The following is an 18,530-nucleotide window of genomic DNA, read 5'->3' as shown; positions in this document are numbered from 1 at the left end:
AGAAAGTGTTTCTTTTAAGTAAAAAGGTGAAAATTCTTGGTCTATAGTAAGAATGGATTATGTATGAAGTTATGAAGAAGGAAAAGGAATTCATGCTAGTTTTGCTGTCAGGCCTGACGTTATACAGGTTTGGTCTCAGTTTGGCAGTGCATTAAATTTGTATTTGTTGTTTCAGGCCTGTACTGGGGATGTTGAAAATACATCTGTATCAAATTGCAGAATATATTCTCCCTCTGTTTTTCCTAGCTTAATCTTTCCTAAAGGTATGGGAAATTTCCAGGACTTCTAACTGTTAATAGCCTTTCTGTGCCCTCTACCTCTGAATGAAGACAGGGAGATTTATATTTATTATTAATGCTTAAGGTTTTTGTTTAGGCTTGGTTCCAACTAGCTCTTATAACTTAAATTAACCCATATATATTAATTTGTGTTCTGCCACATGGCTCATAAGTTACCTGTGTGCTTCTTCTGTGTCTGGCTGGCCAATTCCCCCATATCTGACTCCCAGAGTTCCTGTCTCTGCTGGAAGTCTCACGTATTCTCTCCTTTGCAATAGGCCATTAGCTTTTTATTAAATCAATCTGAGAGTGAAAGAGGGAGTGTTTACAAAGTATGTTGTGGCCAGAAATTAGCATTTAAATAATACAAAAACAGACTTTACACAGTACACAATAAGATAACCCCAGCAGGTTTATTTGATTGTCTTATCTCAGTGAAATGTTGTCATCAAGAACATTTGAGAGGTGGCTTAGTAGTTAAGAGAATTTGTTGCTCTTGCAGAGGACCCAGGTTCAGTTCCCAGCACCCACATGGTAGCTTATAACTGCAGTCCAGGCGGATCTGATGCCTACTTCTGGTCTCCAGTGCCAGCAGGCATATATATTCAAACATATAAATCTTTAAAAAAATAAACCGATAAACTTGATAAAAATTAAAACTATCACATCTTTTTAAGATACTGGGCATTTTTAGAGATTTGTTGAGGAATGTGGGCAACACAGTTTTATAGATGGGGTAACAGCAGCTAGCTAGAAGCCAAGATTCTCTTCTCTCCTTCATGTACTGATTGGAGTTTTCTTTTTAATTTTTTAAATAATTTTTAAAAATCTAAGTACACTATAGCTATCTTCAGACACACCCGAAGAGGGCACCAGATCCCATTACAGACGGTTGTGAGGCACCATGTGAGTGCTGGGAATTGAACTCAGGACCTCTGGAAGAGCAGTCAGTGCTCTTAACTACTGAGCCATCTCTCCAGCCCTAATTGGAGTTTTTTAAAGGGGCAGAATCATTAAGACTATTGTGCATGCTATTGGGCAGGGAGTGGGGGACGGCGACTTAGTAGGTTAGCTTAATGATAAAAGTTGGTAGTTCAACAAAGCTATTTGTATACTTGAGAAACAGAACACAATAGCTGCTCAATCCAAGAAGTCATATCTCAGCTATTTCAGTTTGGTCCTGAAGGCCTAGAAGCTCCTGGGGAGCTGGAGTCTAATAATCTAATGACCACATATGTACATGGAGAAAGAAATGGGCTTACAGACAGGTACATACTTCTTCTTCCAATTCCCATCTATCTAGTGGCTGGTGCCAGCCAACATCAGAGTGGCCCTTTCTATCCAGTCACTGTGCCACAGCTGTGTGCTTTCTGAAGTGCACCAGAGACACAGGAACGTTCCACCAGTCGTATATTTCTCCTAATCCAGTCAGGTTGACAGCCATCACAAGGATTATGTATGTACAAACTAATACTGTATAATACTGAAAATTCTAAATGTGATTTTAAAAGATTTATTTTTTAAGATTTATTTATTTTATGTACATAAGTACACTGTAGCTGTCTTCAGACACACCAGAATAAGGCATCAGATCCCATTACAGATGGTTGTGAGCCACCATGTGGTTACTGAGAATTAAACTCAGGACCTCTGGAAGAACAGTCAGTGCTCTTAATTTCTGAGCCATCTATCTCTCCAGCCCAAGATTTATTATTTATGTATATATATGTGCATATACATGCTATTGAAGTTACCTCTGGAGGTCAGCAGAGGGAGAGGGCATCAGATCCCTTGGAGCTGTGAGCCAGTGGACATAGGTGCTAGGAACCAAACTTCATTTTTCTACAAGAGCATCAACTACTGTTTGACCTCTAGACTACAGCCAAGCTTCTAGATAACATTTTTAAAACTATACTTACTAATCGTTGATAATTTCCTTTGGGGGAGACAGCAGGGTGTGAGACAGTCTCTTTATATATGATGTGAGATAGTCTCCCTGGCTGTTCTGGAAAACTCAGTATGTATTTCACGCTGGCCTTGAACTCAAGAGTTCTACCAGTCTCTGCCTACCCAGTACTGGGGTTTAAGGTGTGTGCCACCTACACCCTGTTAGCATTTGTTACACTGTATTTTAATCCTATTTATCAACTCTCAGATTCACACCCCTCAACCTGGGCACTCCTCTCAACTTTTGTAGCCTCTGTCTCTGCTTTGTCTAAAACTATCAAGTCTAGATTGTGCTGCTCTTACCCTGATGGTCCAGGGGACATCCAGGAGAGTATGGTCACTCCACCAGGGATGATATTCTTAAAGAAAATTGATTCTTCCTCTGCCAGAAGCCATCCTCTGTCAGTAGATCCTCAGTTGGGGGTTCATGTCTTTTCCTTCTTACCCCATGCTAGGATGTTGGCTGGCTTGATTTTGTATAGGCTTTGAGCAGGAGTACTCAGAACTGCAGTAAATTTTAGAGTCCTGTCATGGTCCAGAAGTCTGGTCCTCTAATTTCTGGCTCTTAAAATTTTGATCCTCTCTTTCTTGATGGTCCCTGAGCCTAGGGCTAGGAGGGACAGTAATAAGATGTCCAGTGTGTGGCTGAGCACTACACTGATACTTTTCTCTGCACTTGGACCAATAATGAATCTATATTAACCACTGTCCTCTGTACAGAGAAGTGATGAGTCCTCAATGTCATTTTTAAAAGAATGCTGAGTGTTTCTATGGAAATTTTACTTTTATAGGCCAAAGAGTGTGGCCAGATGCAGAATAAATGGCTGATGATAAACATTCAGAATGTACAAGACTTTGCGTGCCAGTGCCTCAACCGTGATGTATGGAGTAATGAAGCTGTGAAGAATATTATCCGGGAACATTTCATTTTCTGGCAGGTAAGAACAACAGTTACTTTAAAAATTCTTAGTATTTGTTTTTATAGTATAGGATGTTGTGGAGGCAGACTGGAGCTACAAACTGGAAAAAGTGATTTCAGTCATACTTCAGGAGCATCTTGACAAGTCTGTCTACAGCTCCATTCATTGCTCAGTAGAAACATAGTACAAGCCATACAGTTGTATTTCTCTAGAAGTACCATCTGAAAAAATTCAAGGGAAATGAGAATTTAGCTTTAATTATATGTTTTAAGTCAAAAGACGATATAACATTAACATTTATAATGGCATTATCTTTTTCTGTTTCTCACAATAAAGAGAATTTAACTTATAGTGCATGTCACCTTAAATTAGTCTATTTCATCTATGTGTAAAAGATCTTAGAGCATTGGAGAAACATTAAGCCATGTGTTTTAGCTTGTGTTTGTTACTCTCTTATGTTTGTTCTTGGCTTGGTTTTCCTTAGTATGCCAGCTGTAATAGCTTTTGTATAAATGGTCTAGCCTAGCTGTCATAGTTTGGGTTTTATTGCTGTGATCAGATACCATGACCAAGGCAAGTCTTATAAAGGCAAACACTTATTTGGGACTGCTTACAGGTTCAGAGGTTCTGTCCATTGTCATCATGGTGGGAGCATGGCAGAGTGAAGGCAGACATGCTACTGGAGAAGAGCTTAGAGCTCTACATCTTCTCGATCGGCTGGTAGCCAGAAGGAAGCACACCCCTGCCCCCATACACTGGGTGGAGCCTGAGCACTAGGAGAACTCAAAACCTGCCTACACAATGAACATCATAACAGTGCCGCTTTCCCATGGGCCAGGCATATTCAAACCACCACACTACCTCTAATTTCTCTTTTGTTTCAACCTGTTTAGTTGGTTGGGTTTTGGAGAGGCTTGCTACTTTGGATTCAGCCTGGGGCCAACTGCAAGCAAATCTCCATCCTCCTTAGTTTCTTTATTTCTTTATTTTTAGGTTTTTGAGGCAGTGTTCCTCTGTATCCCTAACTGTCCTGGAACTCACTCTCTAAACCAAGTTGGCCTCAAACTCACAGAAATCCGCCTGTCTCTGCCTTCTTAGTGCTGGAATTAAAGGTGTGTGCCCACCTGGCCCACTTCCTTTTTTAGTATTTGCAACCACTTCAAGTAAGGCTTTGGACTCGTAATCCTCTGACCTCAGCCATTTTAGCAGCTGGGGATTATACCCTAGGCAGGCCCTGTTTGAATTTCTAATTTTTAAAAAGTTACAGAAAACAACTAAGATGTATTGCTAGTGCTAGTCATGTACCTGTTTGTATTTCACGTCTGGTAAATTCAGAGGAATTTTGTTTTTATTATAAATTCGTGTGTACTGTATGTATCGGTGTGTGGTATGGAGTTTGAGGACAACTTTTGGAAATTGGTTTTTTCCTTCCACTGAAGGTTGTCAGGCTTGTGCTGCAAGTACTTTTATCTGATGAGTCAGTTCTTCACTAGCATTATTTTTAATGGCAAAGTTCCTTTTGTTTTAGTCAAATATGACTGAACATCTCTGCCTAATAAAATGTTGAGTTTTCAAGCTTATAATATTGATATGTGACTTATTAGAATACAAATACAGTGCTAGACATTGTGGCACACTTGGAGAGGCAAACGGATCTCTGAGAATTCAGAGAGTCTGGTAACATAGTGAACGCCAAGACAGCTAGAGCTATATAGGGAGACCTCTCAGAACAAAACAAAAAACCAAGAAAACAAATTCACAGATGGACAAACACTTTAAAAGGAAGTTACTACTAGTAACTCTTCTGAATTGAGAAAGGAGGAGGAATTGGGTTGGTATATTTATGATGTTTTCAAAAGGAGCCAAGAGTAGGATGTTAAATCTGTATATTGTTATTTCTGCTTTAATACGTGGGGAAGAATTTAACATGTTTGTCAAGGCTTATGTGGAAAATCCATTGCTCTTAATAGATAACAGGATCATGATCAATCTTTTTAAAGAAGCTTTTTAATTTTATTGGCTTAACAGGTTTATCACGACAGTGAGGAAGGTCAGAGATACATACAGTTTTATAAGCTAGGGGATTTCCCCTATGTATCCATCTTAGATCCGCGCACAGGTAAGTTATATCAAATTATAGGCTTTATTTTTCAGAGCTGATTAATTTTTGACTGGATCTGGTTTCAGAAATGTGATAGTTAAGGGAAATTTTCTTGTTTCTGTGAACACTTTGGGTGTGTATATTTAGGAAATCTATTTCTGGAAACTTGAGGAGTAACATTTTATATTTATACTGTTTGTTCTTTCAAAGAAAGACTGATACAATCAATCATCTCTTTATAGGGTCTTTTTAGGGTTTCTATTATTAAATTTTTTTATTAAGTCAATACATTTTTATTTAAGGTATTTGATTCCTTGCTGTCCATCCAGGTCATCTGAAGTAGCCCTTTCTCAAAGGTCACCCAGTTGTGCTTTTCAGCTCTGTTTTCTATCCTCGGTTTAAAGACACATTCACTGACAACTTCTAAATTCTTAACCAGAAGATTTTAGGATTCCATCAGTTTACTTTAGGGACCCTTCTTCAATTAGCTTTCTAAACCATTTGAAAGTAGGCTTCACGTTGGTACTCAACATCTCTGAAGAGTCTGCTCCTATCTATTCTTAACACTCAGAATTGTAATCTTTATGAAGGAAATACCAGTGCAACACTGAAACAAGCATCCATTCATGGGTATCTTCCAATTCTGACTTCATAATCAAGACAAGTCTTTAAAGAAAGGAATATTCATCTGTTACATTACCTTTATAGGATAAACTATATGTGTATATATATATATATATAGGCTATTACTAGAACCAGCCTCATCAATAACACCTCTGTGCTCTTATATTCCTCCTTGTATGTATCAAAACCCATACTGAACAATGAGTTCTGGGTTGCAAAGGAGGATTTATTTTCTGTACCTGTCCAACCTGCCTTTGTCCAACAGCTGAACAAAAACAAGCACAAGTGCTATCTATCTACTACTAATTAATGAGGTTATTTCAGGTACTTGTGTTCCTCTAGAGAACTAGAGGATGAGTTGTTTGTTTTATTTTTTTTTAAGATTTATTTATTTGTTATGTATACAATGTTCTGTCTGCATGTATGGCTGCACACTAGAAAAGGGGCATTAAATCTCATTATAGATGGTTATGAGCCACCATGTGGTTGCTGGGATTTGAACTCAGAACCTCTGGAAGCAATAGTCAGTGCTCCCAACCACTAAGCCATCTCTCCAGTCCCTCCAGTTGTTTCTTTATTAGTTATATTTTATTTGGGTTCTGCTTTGTTTGAACGTCTTCTTTCTAAATGGCCATAATGCAAGCATATAATTTTTCTTCATGATGGGTGAGAATCTTATATGAGTTTTGATTAATGTTGTCAACAGGTTTTGAAGACACTGTGTGACTTCAGTACGTGAGAGATGGGGATATGAATTTGTAGCAAACTTTAATTATGTATATGCCAATTATTTAATGACTGTGGTTAGAAAATTTGATTCTTTTATTTATATGCCTTGATTTTTTTATTATTTTTTAATCTTTAGGTCAGAAGCTAGTAGAGTGGCACCAATTGGATGTATCTTCTTTCTTGGACCAAGTAACAGGGTTTCTGGGAGAACATGGGCAACTGGATGGACTTTCTAGCAGCCCTCCCAAAAAATGTGCCCGATCAGTAAGTATAAGTGATAGGCAACTAGGTATACCTGCATGTTGGCATTTTTTTGTGCAATATTTGATGTTAGAATGGCATTTGTAGTGAGGAATGGAGCTGGCCTTTGGTAGCACACATCTTTAATCCTAGCACTTGGAAGGCAAAGATAAGCACAGGTGGGCCTCTGTGAGTTTGAGGCCAGCCTGGTCTGGAAAGCGAGTTCAAAGACAAAGAAAGCCGATCTTAAAAAAAACAAAAATGTAAGTAATGAACAGTTATGTTTTATGTTTATATCTTAGCCATCTTTTTTTTAATTTAGTTTTTCTACAGAAAGATTTTATCTTAATGAAGTCATTATATGTATGTGTGTATGTGTGTGTGTACATGTATATCCACATAATTGTGTGTGTGTGTATGTATATACAGTTCTATGTTTTCATTCATTTTTGTGACCTAAGCTTACTTATAGAAACATAGGTGAGAAATTATTTATAGGAGCATTGGTAACTTTGCAGTGGTTATACCACTGAAGAAAATGTCTTTCCTGTTCCCAACAATCATAATTGCTTATTTTCAGGGAGGGTTTGAGCCCTTGTGCGTCCCTTGTGGCAGAAGGTCGATGGGTCCAGTCTTCTGTAGGACTTAGGCAGGCGAGCATAGCCACCTATGTTTAAGAGCTCCATATGTCATGCCCAGAAGACACTTTTTCACATCCCTCCATTCCATCCCTCACATCTTACATTCTTTCTGCTGTTTCTTCCACAGTGTTCCTGAACCCTGGAGAGGATGCTATGGATGCTGTAGTTCTATTTATAGCTGAACATTGAACATGTATTTTCTGCATTTTAACACTTAGGAGTTTTTATAGTTAACCATTGTCCATTGCAGGAGGAAGCTTCTGTAACTGTAGCTGACAGCAGCACTAATCTGACTCCTGGAGGCTCTGTTTTCTACTCCAGCTCCTGGAGAATTTTCTCACCACTAGGCATTTCTCTGTCTGGTTATATATTTCCTTTTTTAAACTCATGTCTGTTTGTATGTATGTTCCTGTGTATGGGTGTGTGTGTAAGCTCAAGGTTGACTTCAGGATCCTTACTCATTTGCCTTCCTCACCCTCCTTTTTATTCATTGAGGCAGGGTCTCAGTTGAACCCAGGTCTCATCAATATGGCTTCTCTGGTTAGATATATGTTATAGGAGTTCCCTGTTCTGCTTACTGAATGCTAGAATCATAGGCTGCTACATCCACTGAGCATTTATAAGGGTTCTGGGGATCTGAGCAATGGTCCTCAAGCTTTTGAAGTAAGTGCTTTAACTACTGATTATCTCTCTAGTCCATATGTTTCTTTTAGGTGTACTTTTATCAGGCTGATGAGGTTTTCTCTTTTTTTTGAAGATGGAGCTGAATTGGGCTCAGACTCCCTTTGTAGCCAATAATATCCTTGAATTCCTGATACTGCTTTGTCTGTCTCCTACCATCCCTATATCCCTTTTCTTCTTCTTCTTTTTTTTAATATTTATTTATTGTATTTAAGTACACTGTAGCTATCTTCAGACACACCAGAAAAGGGCATCAGATCTCATTACAGATGGTTGTGAGCCACCATGTGGTTGCTGGGAATTGAACTCAGGACCTTGGGAAGAGCAGTCAGTGCTCTTAACCACTGAGACATCTCTCCAGCCCCCTATCCCTTTTCTTCTTAGTTGGCAGGATGTCACATGCCTGTGATCTCCACACACAGATGGCTGAGTCAGGAGAATTACTACAAGTTTGAAGACAAAACTTTATAATGACTTTATTTATTACACTGTTACTGTCTTCATAGCCAGCTCCAGGGGAATTGACATTTCTAGTATCTGTGGGCACTTGTACGTTTGTGTGCGTACCCACAAACAGAAACACATACACAGCATTAAAATGATAAAAATAAAGGAAAAGTAGCAGGTTCTATTAATCTGAACCAACTCTCTAGCCCTAGATGGACTAGAAAGGGACTGGAGAGATGGCTCAGAGGTTAAGAGCACTGACTGCTCTTTCAGAAGTCCTGAGTTCAATTCCCAGCAACCACATGGTGGCTCACAACCATCTGTGATGGGATCTGATGCCCTCTTCTGGTGTGTCTGAAGATAGCCACAATATACTCACATAATGTTTTAAAAAAAAAAAAAAAAAAAACAGAAAAGAGTGAGTATTGGATAGTAACCTGTAGCTGTAGACAATTAACTCTACTCAAATAAATCAACCCAACGACATTGATGCATTTCTCACCTGCCCTAATTAATGTTCTGGGTTCCCAAATGAAACACACACACACACACACACACACACACACACACACACACACGGCTTTATAGTTTAATATTCCTTAAACAGCTTGATGACTGGGCCACTTCATAACCTCCATGTGGCTAACACACTCTCCCTTCTAATATTTCTAACTCATCTTTATTAAAGCCTATGTTCTGTTTTGGCTCCCCTGGATCCAGACCTGCAACCCTCTTGGCCCATGATCCCTGACTCTTACATGTTGCTATGATCTCTCTTCTGAACCTCCTAGGCCTGGTCTTTACTCCTTTCCTGGTATGGTGACTCTCTCCCCTCCTGCTGCTTCCTCAGTCCTTTGTCTGGGGATTCTAAAGACCTGGCTCTGTCTCTGTCTCCCTGCCCAGCCATATTGGCCACAGGCAACTTTATTTATCAGTCAAAACCAACTGGGGACAGGGTTCCTCAGCGTCCTATGTGCAGATGTGTGGATTTCTGTGTGATTTGGAGGGACCAAATTAACATAAGTAGCATTAGACCAAATCCACAACATTTCCCCCTTTTCATCCATTAAAAAGGCCTTTCTCTCAAATATATTGAACATAGTTATAACAGTTATATAAACTGTAAGGTCTGACATACACTAATAATGTCCAGTCCATCAATGTTTTCAATTTAAGGATATTACTCTAACATCTGTCCTAACTTAGTGAGTTTAAAATTCTATACCTGAATTATGTTTTGATTTTAACTTGCATTGCCATCTGAAAACCATCCTTTCAAATCTACATCATCTTTCTTAATGCTAAACAACTTAAGTTTGATTATGAGACTATCATTAACCTAGTGCTGTCTGCTGTGCAGTGTTACTACAAATCTAGTCACGAAAGCCATTGCATGGCCCATAAATAAACCTACCTGCTTTATGTGTGTGCTGAGTTAGACTTATGTTTATTATTGTTAATTTGTTTGTTTGTTTTTAAAGACAGGTCTCTGTTACATAGCCCTGGCTGTCCTATAACTCAGTTTGTAGACCGGGCTGACCTTAAACTCACAGATAGTCATCTACTTCTCTCTGCCTCTCAAGTGTTGGAATTAAAAATGTGTGCCACCTCACCCAGATATTTTTTAAAAAATTATTATAGGGCAGTAATAAGAGGATTGAGAGTTCAGAGCTATAAAGTAAGTTTTGGGTCAGTATGGGCTATATAAAACTAAGGGGAAAAAAACAATAATAGTACAGGGCCGGAGAGAAGGCTCAGTCAATAAGAACACTTGCTTCTCTTCTAGAAAACTCTAGTTTGGTTCCCTGCATCCACATCAAACAGCTCACAACCACCTACAGCTCCACTTCCCAGGGGATTCAGATCCTTCTTCTAGACTCTGGGTAACAGGCATGTACATTGTATACATACATACATTTAATAGTCTGACCCTTCTCCCCCCAGAATAAATGTAGCCATTTTGTTCCATGCCTGCTAGTTTTTCATATTGTTGCAATAATATGCCTGCCGGTCACTGACACAGAGATATGACTTGGCTCAAGGACTTGCTGGTCACACATCCTGTTTCATTCGGTATGTTCTGAATATTCTGTATGAGGTTTGCTGATCTTAAGAAATTCCACAGAGCTTTATGTGGGACCCATCAAATCAAAGGTCAAGATGACCTGTTATGTCTATAATATCTTGAGTCAGAGCTGACCACTGGGCAGCCCTTCCTGTACCTACATATGAGATCACTGGATTTTGTGGCTGTATGTTACTAATAAGCCAAAAGTTATGAGTATAATACTCATGCTCTGTTATCTCAGTGTTCTGAAATTCCCCTGTTCACCACCCATCCACCACCCCCTTACCTTCCTTACTCAGAACCAATCAGCTTAAAGGTTAGCTGAGAATACTTCTCCGAGTAAGCCAACTGCTCCCCTCCTTGCCCTTTAAACTTTTGAACCTGTTTTTTTCCTATAAAAAGCTTACCCTGAGAGCAGACTAGTGCCACAATTAGGTTTTTCTTCCTTGTGGAACTGGATGTCCAGTATTATGGTGTGCATTCAATAAACAATTCTTGCTTAACTGAGAATGGTGTATGTTAGGATTGTTTGGCAATTTCCTGAATACTAACATTAAATAAATAAGTTCCAGTCAGATGATTCATATTTTGTGATTTTTAAAAATGAAATCTGTGTTATTCAAAACTTTAACAAGAAAATGTTAGAAATCTGCATTTCTGGTGGCTGTTAAGATGGCTCAGTGGGTCAAGGCACTTCCTACAGCCTGAGGACCTGAGTCTGTCTCTACAACCCATGTGGTAGAAAGAGAATGGACTCCTGAACTTTGTCCTTCACCTTATGTTTGTACACACTGATTGCACAGCCTCAAACACACAATTTAAATACATGTAAAAGAATTTTCACTTCTCATCATAATGAAGTTTTTATTACAGTTATTAAGCTTTTGAGAATTTAGTTCGTCCACACCCATACATCTAAATGTATTTCCTTTGGTTCTTTTGTTTGTGTTTGTTTTTGAGACAAGATCTTACTGTATAGTGCGTGCTAGGAGTCAAACTTACAAGCTTCTTTCTCAGCCTCTCCCAAAGTGTTAAATCCTGGAATATAGCATGCACTGTCAAATCATATTTTGTTAATGTTATTTTCCTGTTTTGAATGCTAAGAATTATTGCATTTAATGAAAAGCAAGGAGACATGTTTTTCTGATGTTTAGTTATTTTAAAAAATTGTAGTTTGGCTTTATTTAGTTTTTTTTTTTTTTTTTTTTTTTTTTTTAAAGAAGAAATATTAAGCTATTTTTTGGGCTTTGTTCATTTTGATGCCAAAAGTCCTGGGCTTAAAATCCCAGTGTGCTAAGTTCTGTGAGAGTTTTGTGTTGTTTGTGTTTTAGACAGGGTCTTACTGTGTATTACACAGGCTAGCTTTGGACTTCAAGCAATCCCACGCTTCTGCTTCATGAATGCTGGCATGATTTGCCATCATATCCAGCTTTTATTTTTGCTTTTATTATATTCATTCCAACTTGTCTTTCTGATACTAAGTTCTTGCCCTTACGTCATATAAGAAGCAGACTCCACTTTGGCAGAATATCATAGTGGCAGGTTGACTAGTTTGGTTTTTTGTTTTAACTATTCTTTCAACCTTTGTTTTGGCTGCACCTCACAGGAGAGCCTCATAGATGCCAGTGAAGACAGTCAGCTGGAAGCTGCCATCAGAGCCTCCTTGCAAGAGACACATTTCGACTCAGCACAGGCAAAACAGGATAGCCGCTCAGATGAAGAATCTGAATCGGAACTTTTTTCTGGCAGTGAGGAATTCATATCGGTTTGTGGCTCTGATGAAGAAGAGGAGGTAGAGAATCTTGCTAAGTCCAGAAAGTCTCCTCATAAAGATTTGGGGCATAGAAAAGAGGAGAACAGAAGGCCACTGACAGAGCCCCCAGCCAGAACTGAGCCTGGCACAGCCACAAACCATCAAGGATTGCCAGCCATGGATTCTGAGGTCTTGGAGATGTCACCTGAAAAGTCAGATGGAATAGTGGAGGGGATAGATGTAAATGGTGGGTTATGGTATAGACCTGCTTTACCTACTAAACTCGAATGTACTGAATGACTTGCTTTAGTTAACCTCCCATATTAAACACCTATGTATGTATATAACTCTTCCTTAGGACCAAAAGCACAGCTGATGCTGCGGTACCCAGACGGAAAAAGGGAGCAAATCACTCTTCCAGAGCAAGCTAAATTACTGGTGAGTTTATCCTACTGAAACAATTGTTAAAAAAAAGAAACTAATTGTGCCCCTAGGGATCAAACCCATACGCTAATGCATGCTAGGTAAACCCTACTATACTATATTCTTACCCCAGAGAAAGGAGGAAATGTAAGTAAGTCAGATCCTTGACTCCTGATAGGAGAGTTTATCTGATACCTAACTGGAAATTCATCTGACAAGAGTCTTAGGGTTTTTGTTTTTGTTTTTTTTTTGTTTTTTTTTTGTGGGTTGGGGGGGTTGTAGTAGTAGTTTTTTAACTTGTTTTTTTGTTTGTTTGTTTTTGGTTTTGGTTTTTTGTTTTGTTTTGTTTTTTGTTTTTTGTTTTTTTTGTTTTTGTTTTTTTTGTTTTTTTTGTTTTTTTTGAAGCAGGGCCTTACTATGTAGCCCTGGCTAGCCTGTAGTTCACAGCGATTTACCTGCCTCAGCTTTTGGAATTCTGTGACTAAGGGTGTGGAGGTTTTAATGTGAGGTCTCACTTCATAGCTTGGGTAGCCTGAAACTAAAGCAATCTTTCTGTTTAGCTTCCCAAGTGCTACAATTATAATCATGAGCGACCATGCCTGTCTCATTTTCTTTTCTTCTCATTATTTTAGGCAAGTCACAGAATGTGTGGAATATACTTACTTCTGGGGGTCCAGGGTCATTTTTTGGTTTATTTGTTTTCAAACTTTTTTTCCGTGTGTGATTTTCTTGAGACGGGTTTCTTTGTGTAGCCTTGTAGCCTTGACTGTTCTGGAATTCAGTTTGTAGACCAGGCTGTCCTCAGCCTCAGAGCTCTGCCTGCCCCGCCTCCTGTGAGCTGGATCTAAAGCTGTGCAGCAGCACACGTGGGTCTAGGATCTCTCAACTGCTATCTGTGTCTCTTCTGTAGTCTGTGAGGATTTTTTTTTCTTGTGCTTTTGATTTTATTTCATTGTCCTCTTTGTTTGCCTGTGAGTTTTATTTATCCCTTGATTTGTACATGACATCATTTGTCATGGTGGCTCTAAGGGCCTGTTTATTTAAAAATTACTGAGCGCTGTTTCTTTTTGACTGCTAGGAAAGAGAGTTGGTCTCACTGGCATAGTTTAACCTATAGATGGTCCTCACTCGTAGCCCCTCTTTGGTTAAGTACCTATACCTGGCCTGTTACTATTTATGCCTGGGATTAGTCGCTGTCCTCATTTCTACAACAGAATACCTGCTAGAAACAGCTTAAGGGAAGAAAGGCTTCCTTTGGCTTGTGGTTTCAAAGAGATTTCAGTCCTCCAGAGCAGGATAGCCATGGCAGTGTGAGAGGGTGGCAGAGGCTCCCTGTCTTGTCATGGGAACTAGAGACTTGTTTGTGTGACTGTGAACCAGGAACAGAAAACTAGACCAAAGCTAGTGGGTTGGATAAGATCTTTAGAGTCCTGCCTATGTGGTGACATACTTCTGTCAGCCAGGCTTACCCCTTAAAAGCTCAAAACATGAGCCGGGGGCGGGGTGTGGGGGGAAGCCATTTAAATTGAAATCATACAGCTGAAGATATTTAGGCTAATTGCTGAAGACTGACAAGTAGCAGTTTCTGGCTAGTGCCAGACACTAAACTACCACTGGGCAAGAGAAAGAGCAAATATGATAGGTGCCTGTCTCAGTTAGGGTTTTATTGCTGTGAACAGACACCATGACCAAGGCAACTCTTATAAGGACAACATTTAATTGGGGCTGGTTTACAGGTTCAGAGGTTCTGTCCATTATAATCAAGGCGGGAGCATGGCAGCATCTAATGCAGAAGGAGCTAAGAGTTCTTTCTACATCTTCAACTGAAGGCCGCTAGGAGAATACTGGCTTCCAAGCAGCTAGGACAAAGGGCTTAAAGTCCACACCCACAATGACACACTTCCTCCAACAAGGACAAACCTCCAATAGTGCTACTCCCTGGGCCAAGCATATTCAAACTGCCACAGTGCCCTTCTCAACCTTCTAGTTCTGCTAGCAAACTTAGGTATAGAAATGTTAAGTGTTGGTGGGGGAGCTGGAGAGATGGCTCAGTAGACAGCTACAGTGTACTTATATGTAATAAATAAAATCATTAAAAAAGAAAGAAATGTTAAGTGAAATATTCCAGACTCAGTTCATAAGTTTTAAATTACATCCTATTCTGAATAGTACAGTGAAAACTCACCTAGGTTGTGAACCATTCATTCCCTTTATAACTAAGTTCACTGTAGCTGTCCTCAGACACACCAGAAGAGGGCATCAGAACTCATTATAGATGATTATAAGCTACCATTGGTTGCTGGGATTTGAACGCAGGACCTCTGGAAGAGCAGTCAATGTTCTTAACCCCTGAGCCATCTCTCCAGCCCAAGAAACTTTAAAGCATATGTATTTAAGAAAAAACATACTTTCAGGGCTGGAAAGATAGCTCAGCGGTTAATAGCACTGGCTGCTCTTTCAGAGGTTCTGAGTTCAACTCCCAGCAACCACATGGTGGCTCACAATGATTTATAATGGGATTCAATGCCCTCTTCTGGTGTGTCTGTAGAGAACAACAGTATACTTACATAAAATAAATAAATCAGTGTGAGTGTATATATTTTTGCAAGCTATTTAGTAACTTTTATTTTAGTGATGGTCTGGAATCTTAAGGAAAATAATGCTGACATTTTATTACAATGTGTTATATGGTATGTTATTATTAGTGTTGTCAGTATATAGAGGTCTATATTATTGTTAGATATCATTAGTGATCATGGTGCATATATTCTAGGGACAAGGGTTACTACTGAGTAGACCATTCTTTTGAGAAATTTAGTTGGAAAACTGAGTAGAAGACTAGACAGTAGGTAGACAGTAGGTAGACATCAGATGACTGATCATTTATAAAGAAGGAAGTGCTGAAGAAATTGTAACAGACAGTTGTGGGGCCATAGTTGATTGTAGACAGAATGAAACGACATACGCTCTGATGAAGGAAAAGAACTGGGTATTATATTTTATAAATATTGCCTGGATTTATATATGGAGGGATAGCAATGACTTTTTCAGTATCAATCTCATAGTAATCCTAAATTACTGAATATAGATTTGTCTTAATCTTACTATCTGAAGAGTTATATTGGTCTTCTGTAAGCTTTGATTGTTTGAACTAGCATACTTTATCTAATATATATATATGTATATATATAAAATATGGAGTACTCTAACAAATTAGTCATCACGGTGTTTATTTCCAGCTAACAATTTTGTCTTACTCTTGTTTTTTTTTTTTTTTTTTTTTTGTAGGCTTTGGTAAAGCATGTCCAGTCTAAAGGATATCCAAATGAACGTTTTGAACTTCTCACCAACTTCCCTCGAAGGAAGCTCTCTCATCTGGACTATGACATTACCTTACAAGAGGCTGGCCTCTGTCCTCAAGAGACTGTCTTTGTACAGGAAAGAAATTAACACCTTGGCCTGACCTCTCTCAGCTTACCCCACCTTTTCTCTTCCTGTGAGATACCATGACACTAAGTATGCATTTTGGCTCATAGGACTATAGAGCCAAAGCCGGGCAAGCAAGTCACCTGCCATTTCTTTATCTCTTTCTGTCACTTGTAAATCAGTCTCCTTCCCTTACCTCTGTCTTCTTTCTTTCTTCTTTTTCTCACTTTGTTCTTTCTTACCAAATGTGGTGACCAAACGGAAGTGTAAGAATAAGAACAGCATCTCTCCTGGTACTACAGCACGGAATGTGTGTTCTAATCAGTGGTCTCTTGCATGACACCTTTTGGGGACCTGGTGATGTTAGTACTTCTAGACTCGGTTGACAAAGAATGGCTAGAATCAGAATTAAAACAGCCCCCATTTTTAGTAGGAAAAAGAAATTCTTTTAACATGAAGTTTGTTCATCATGTAGGAAGCTGTCATAATGAAATATCCAGACTTTTGTTCATGTGGGAAAAGCATCCTTTATACCGTTGGTCATCATATTTAAAATTTCCCTGAAGGATTCCCATCTTCTAGTTACAAGCTATTTCCATGATGTGTGTTATTGGCAGAATCAGTGCTCAGTGTATTGTTGTAGCACAGGGTGGCTTTCAGTGTCCTAGCCTGAGACAGTTTCCTTTTGTTATTACTCTATCAATGATATTCCTCTTTCCAGTCCTAGAATGAAACGTTAGTAAGCATCTTGTGTCTAGGCTAGGAAGGTGCTTGCTGTTTTTGCCTGCACAGCAAATTAGTTCCTTTGGCTCCATCGTCTGAGTCTAATGTATTCTGTAGAAGGCAGGTGTTCAATAATCATGTAGTGCAATGGCTTTGTAATTGTAACCACTGTGGTTATTGATTGTCCTATGTGCTTAAGGCATACTTAACTATGTCCCAGCGTTGGGTGGGTCAGGGGGATGGGGATAAAAGCCTGCAGCTGAGAGTTGCTAACGATGTTCTTTTGGTTAGAAATAGTGATTCGTTTTTTACCCCCAATTGAAATAATATCTAAAATGCTTTGATAACTAATTGACCTTAATTCCTCATGCTGTTTTATTTTAGAAAATATCAAAACTGAATGTCTGTGAGAGGAAGACCTTCAGACTTGGTTCATATGACAAAACAGTAAGAGAGAGCACTAGTGATTGTCAGATGTGAGTTTTTCCTGCCAACAAAAGTGACATTCGAATTGTATTTGGTGAAAGCTTTTCAGTGTTATTTAGAGGAGGCCGCCTGAGTGTGGAATGCTGTTCATCAGCTTCACTTTATGCTCGGTTCTTTTCCTTGAGCTTTAAGTAGAGTTCTCTAGCAGGGCAGGTAGTGATTTGATGAAAAAAATCAAAACTTTAAACTGCTTATAAAACCATTTCTATAGAACGACCTATCTTGTCAGTTGAAGATTTTGAGGATTCTTGAACCTGTACACAATCTAAATTGTGATTTTTCAGAACCCTTTGGATTCTTGTGTACTTGCAGATCTCTCTCTCTCTTGGAAACTAGGGGATTAAAAAGATAAGCTTAAGAGATGTGTGTTGCTAGTATGCAATTATAGAATATGGTTGTTAATGGTTGAATTTTGAGGGACCTCTCTAAAGAATGGGTTATGTATCTCCACAAGGAAATCATGGAAAATTCTGTTTTTTTTTCAGTGAGTCCTTTTGAATTAATGTTCTTACATTTTTTCCTAAGTCTGTGTAAGTGCTTATGTATACGTATATAATTGTATAAATATTTATAAATATATTTATATAATTACAATTTCATTTATACCTTGAGTCAAAGTTCTCTCTTTTGAATGGTGACTGAATAATACCACTTTGGTGTTTTTCATAGTGCTTGAGGCTTAGCCAACAGTTTGGATTTATTTAGCAAGCATGTTAAATCCTCAGTTGTATCTCTGAACTTGAATAAAAACTGGCTGTCTGAGGAATAGACTCTCAGAGGCTTAAAAAAAACTAGTAGTCAAGGTCAGCAGTCTAATGCTTCAGGAGCCACAGGGTAAAGAGTGAGAGAATACCCAGCTTTGCTACACTGGCACCATCTCTGCTGGCACAGGCCTAGCTAAAGCCCAGGTCAGTCAGAAAAGTAAAGTCAGGAGTTTTCTCTTAGAGGACTCTGCTGCACCCTCTTATCCTGTTAGATTAGGTTCTTTTAATCCAGTAAAACCTACCTTAAGAACCTGAGGCAGGATGCTCAGAAGTGAGAGG

The 18,530-nt window shown here is 38.9% G+C and overlaps 1 protein-coding gene across 1 annotated transcript in view; it reads left to right on the top strand.

Moving 5' to 3' along the window:
• Positions 1-17,117, top strand: part of UBXN7 (UBX domain protein 7) — a gene marked incomplete at its 5' end in the record, with an annotated part of 56,997 nt that extends 39,880 nt beyond the window's left edge. Inside the window, 6 exons of the mRNA XM_080919322.1 lie at positions 3,017-3,163; positions 5,174-5,264; positions 6,736-6,863; positions 12,283-12,676; positions 12,788-12,867; positions 16,141-17,117. Of these exons, the coding sequence (XP_080775448.1) occupies positions 3,017-3,163; positions 5,174-5,264; positions 6,736-6,863; positions 12,283-12,676; positions 12,788-12,867; positions 16,141-16,302 (1,002 nt within the window). The 3' untranslated portion in view covers positions 16,303-17,117. The remainder of the gene's footprint in view (positions 1-3,016; positions 3,164-5,173; positions 5,265-6,735; positions 6,864-12,282; positions 12,677-12,787; positions 12,868-16,140) is intronic.
• Positions 17,118-18,530: the final 1,413 nt, after the last annotated feature.

This window comes from Micromys minutus (genome assembly GCF_963924665.1).
Source record: "Micromys minutus genome assembly, chromosome: 7".
NCBI lineage: Eukaryota > Metazoa > Chordata > Mammalia > Rodentia > Muridae > Micromys > Micromys minutus.
This window is presented reverse-complemented; position numbering and strand designations above follow the sequence as displayed.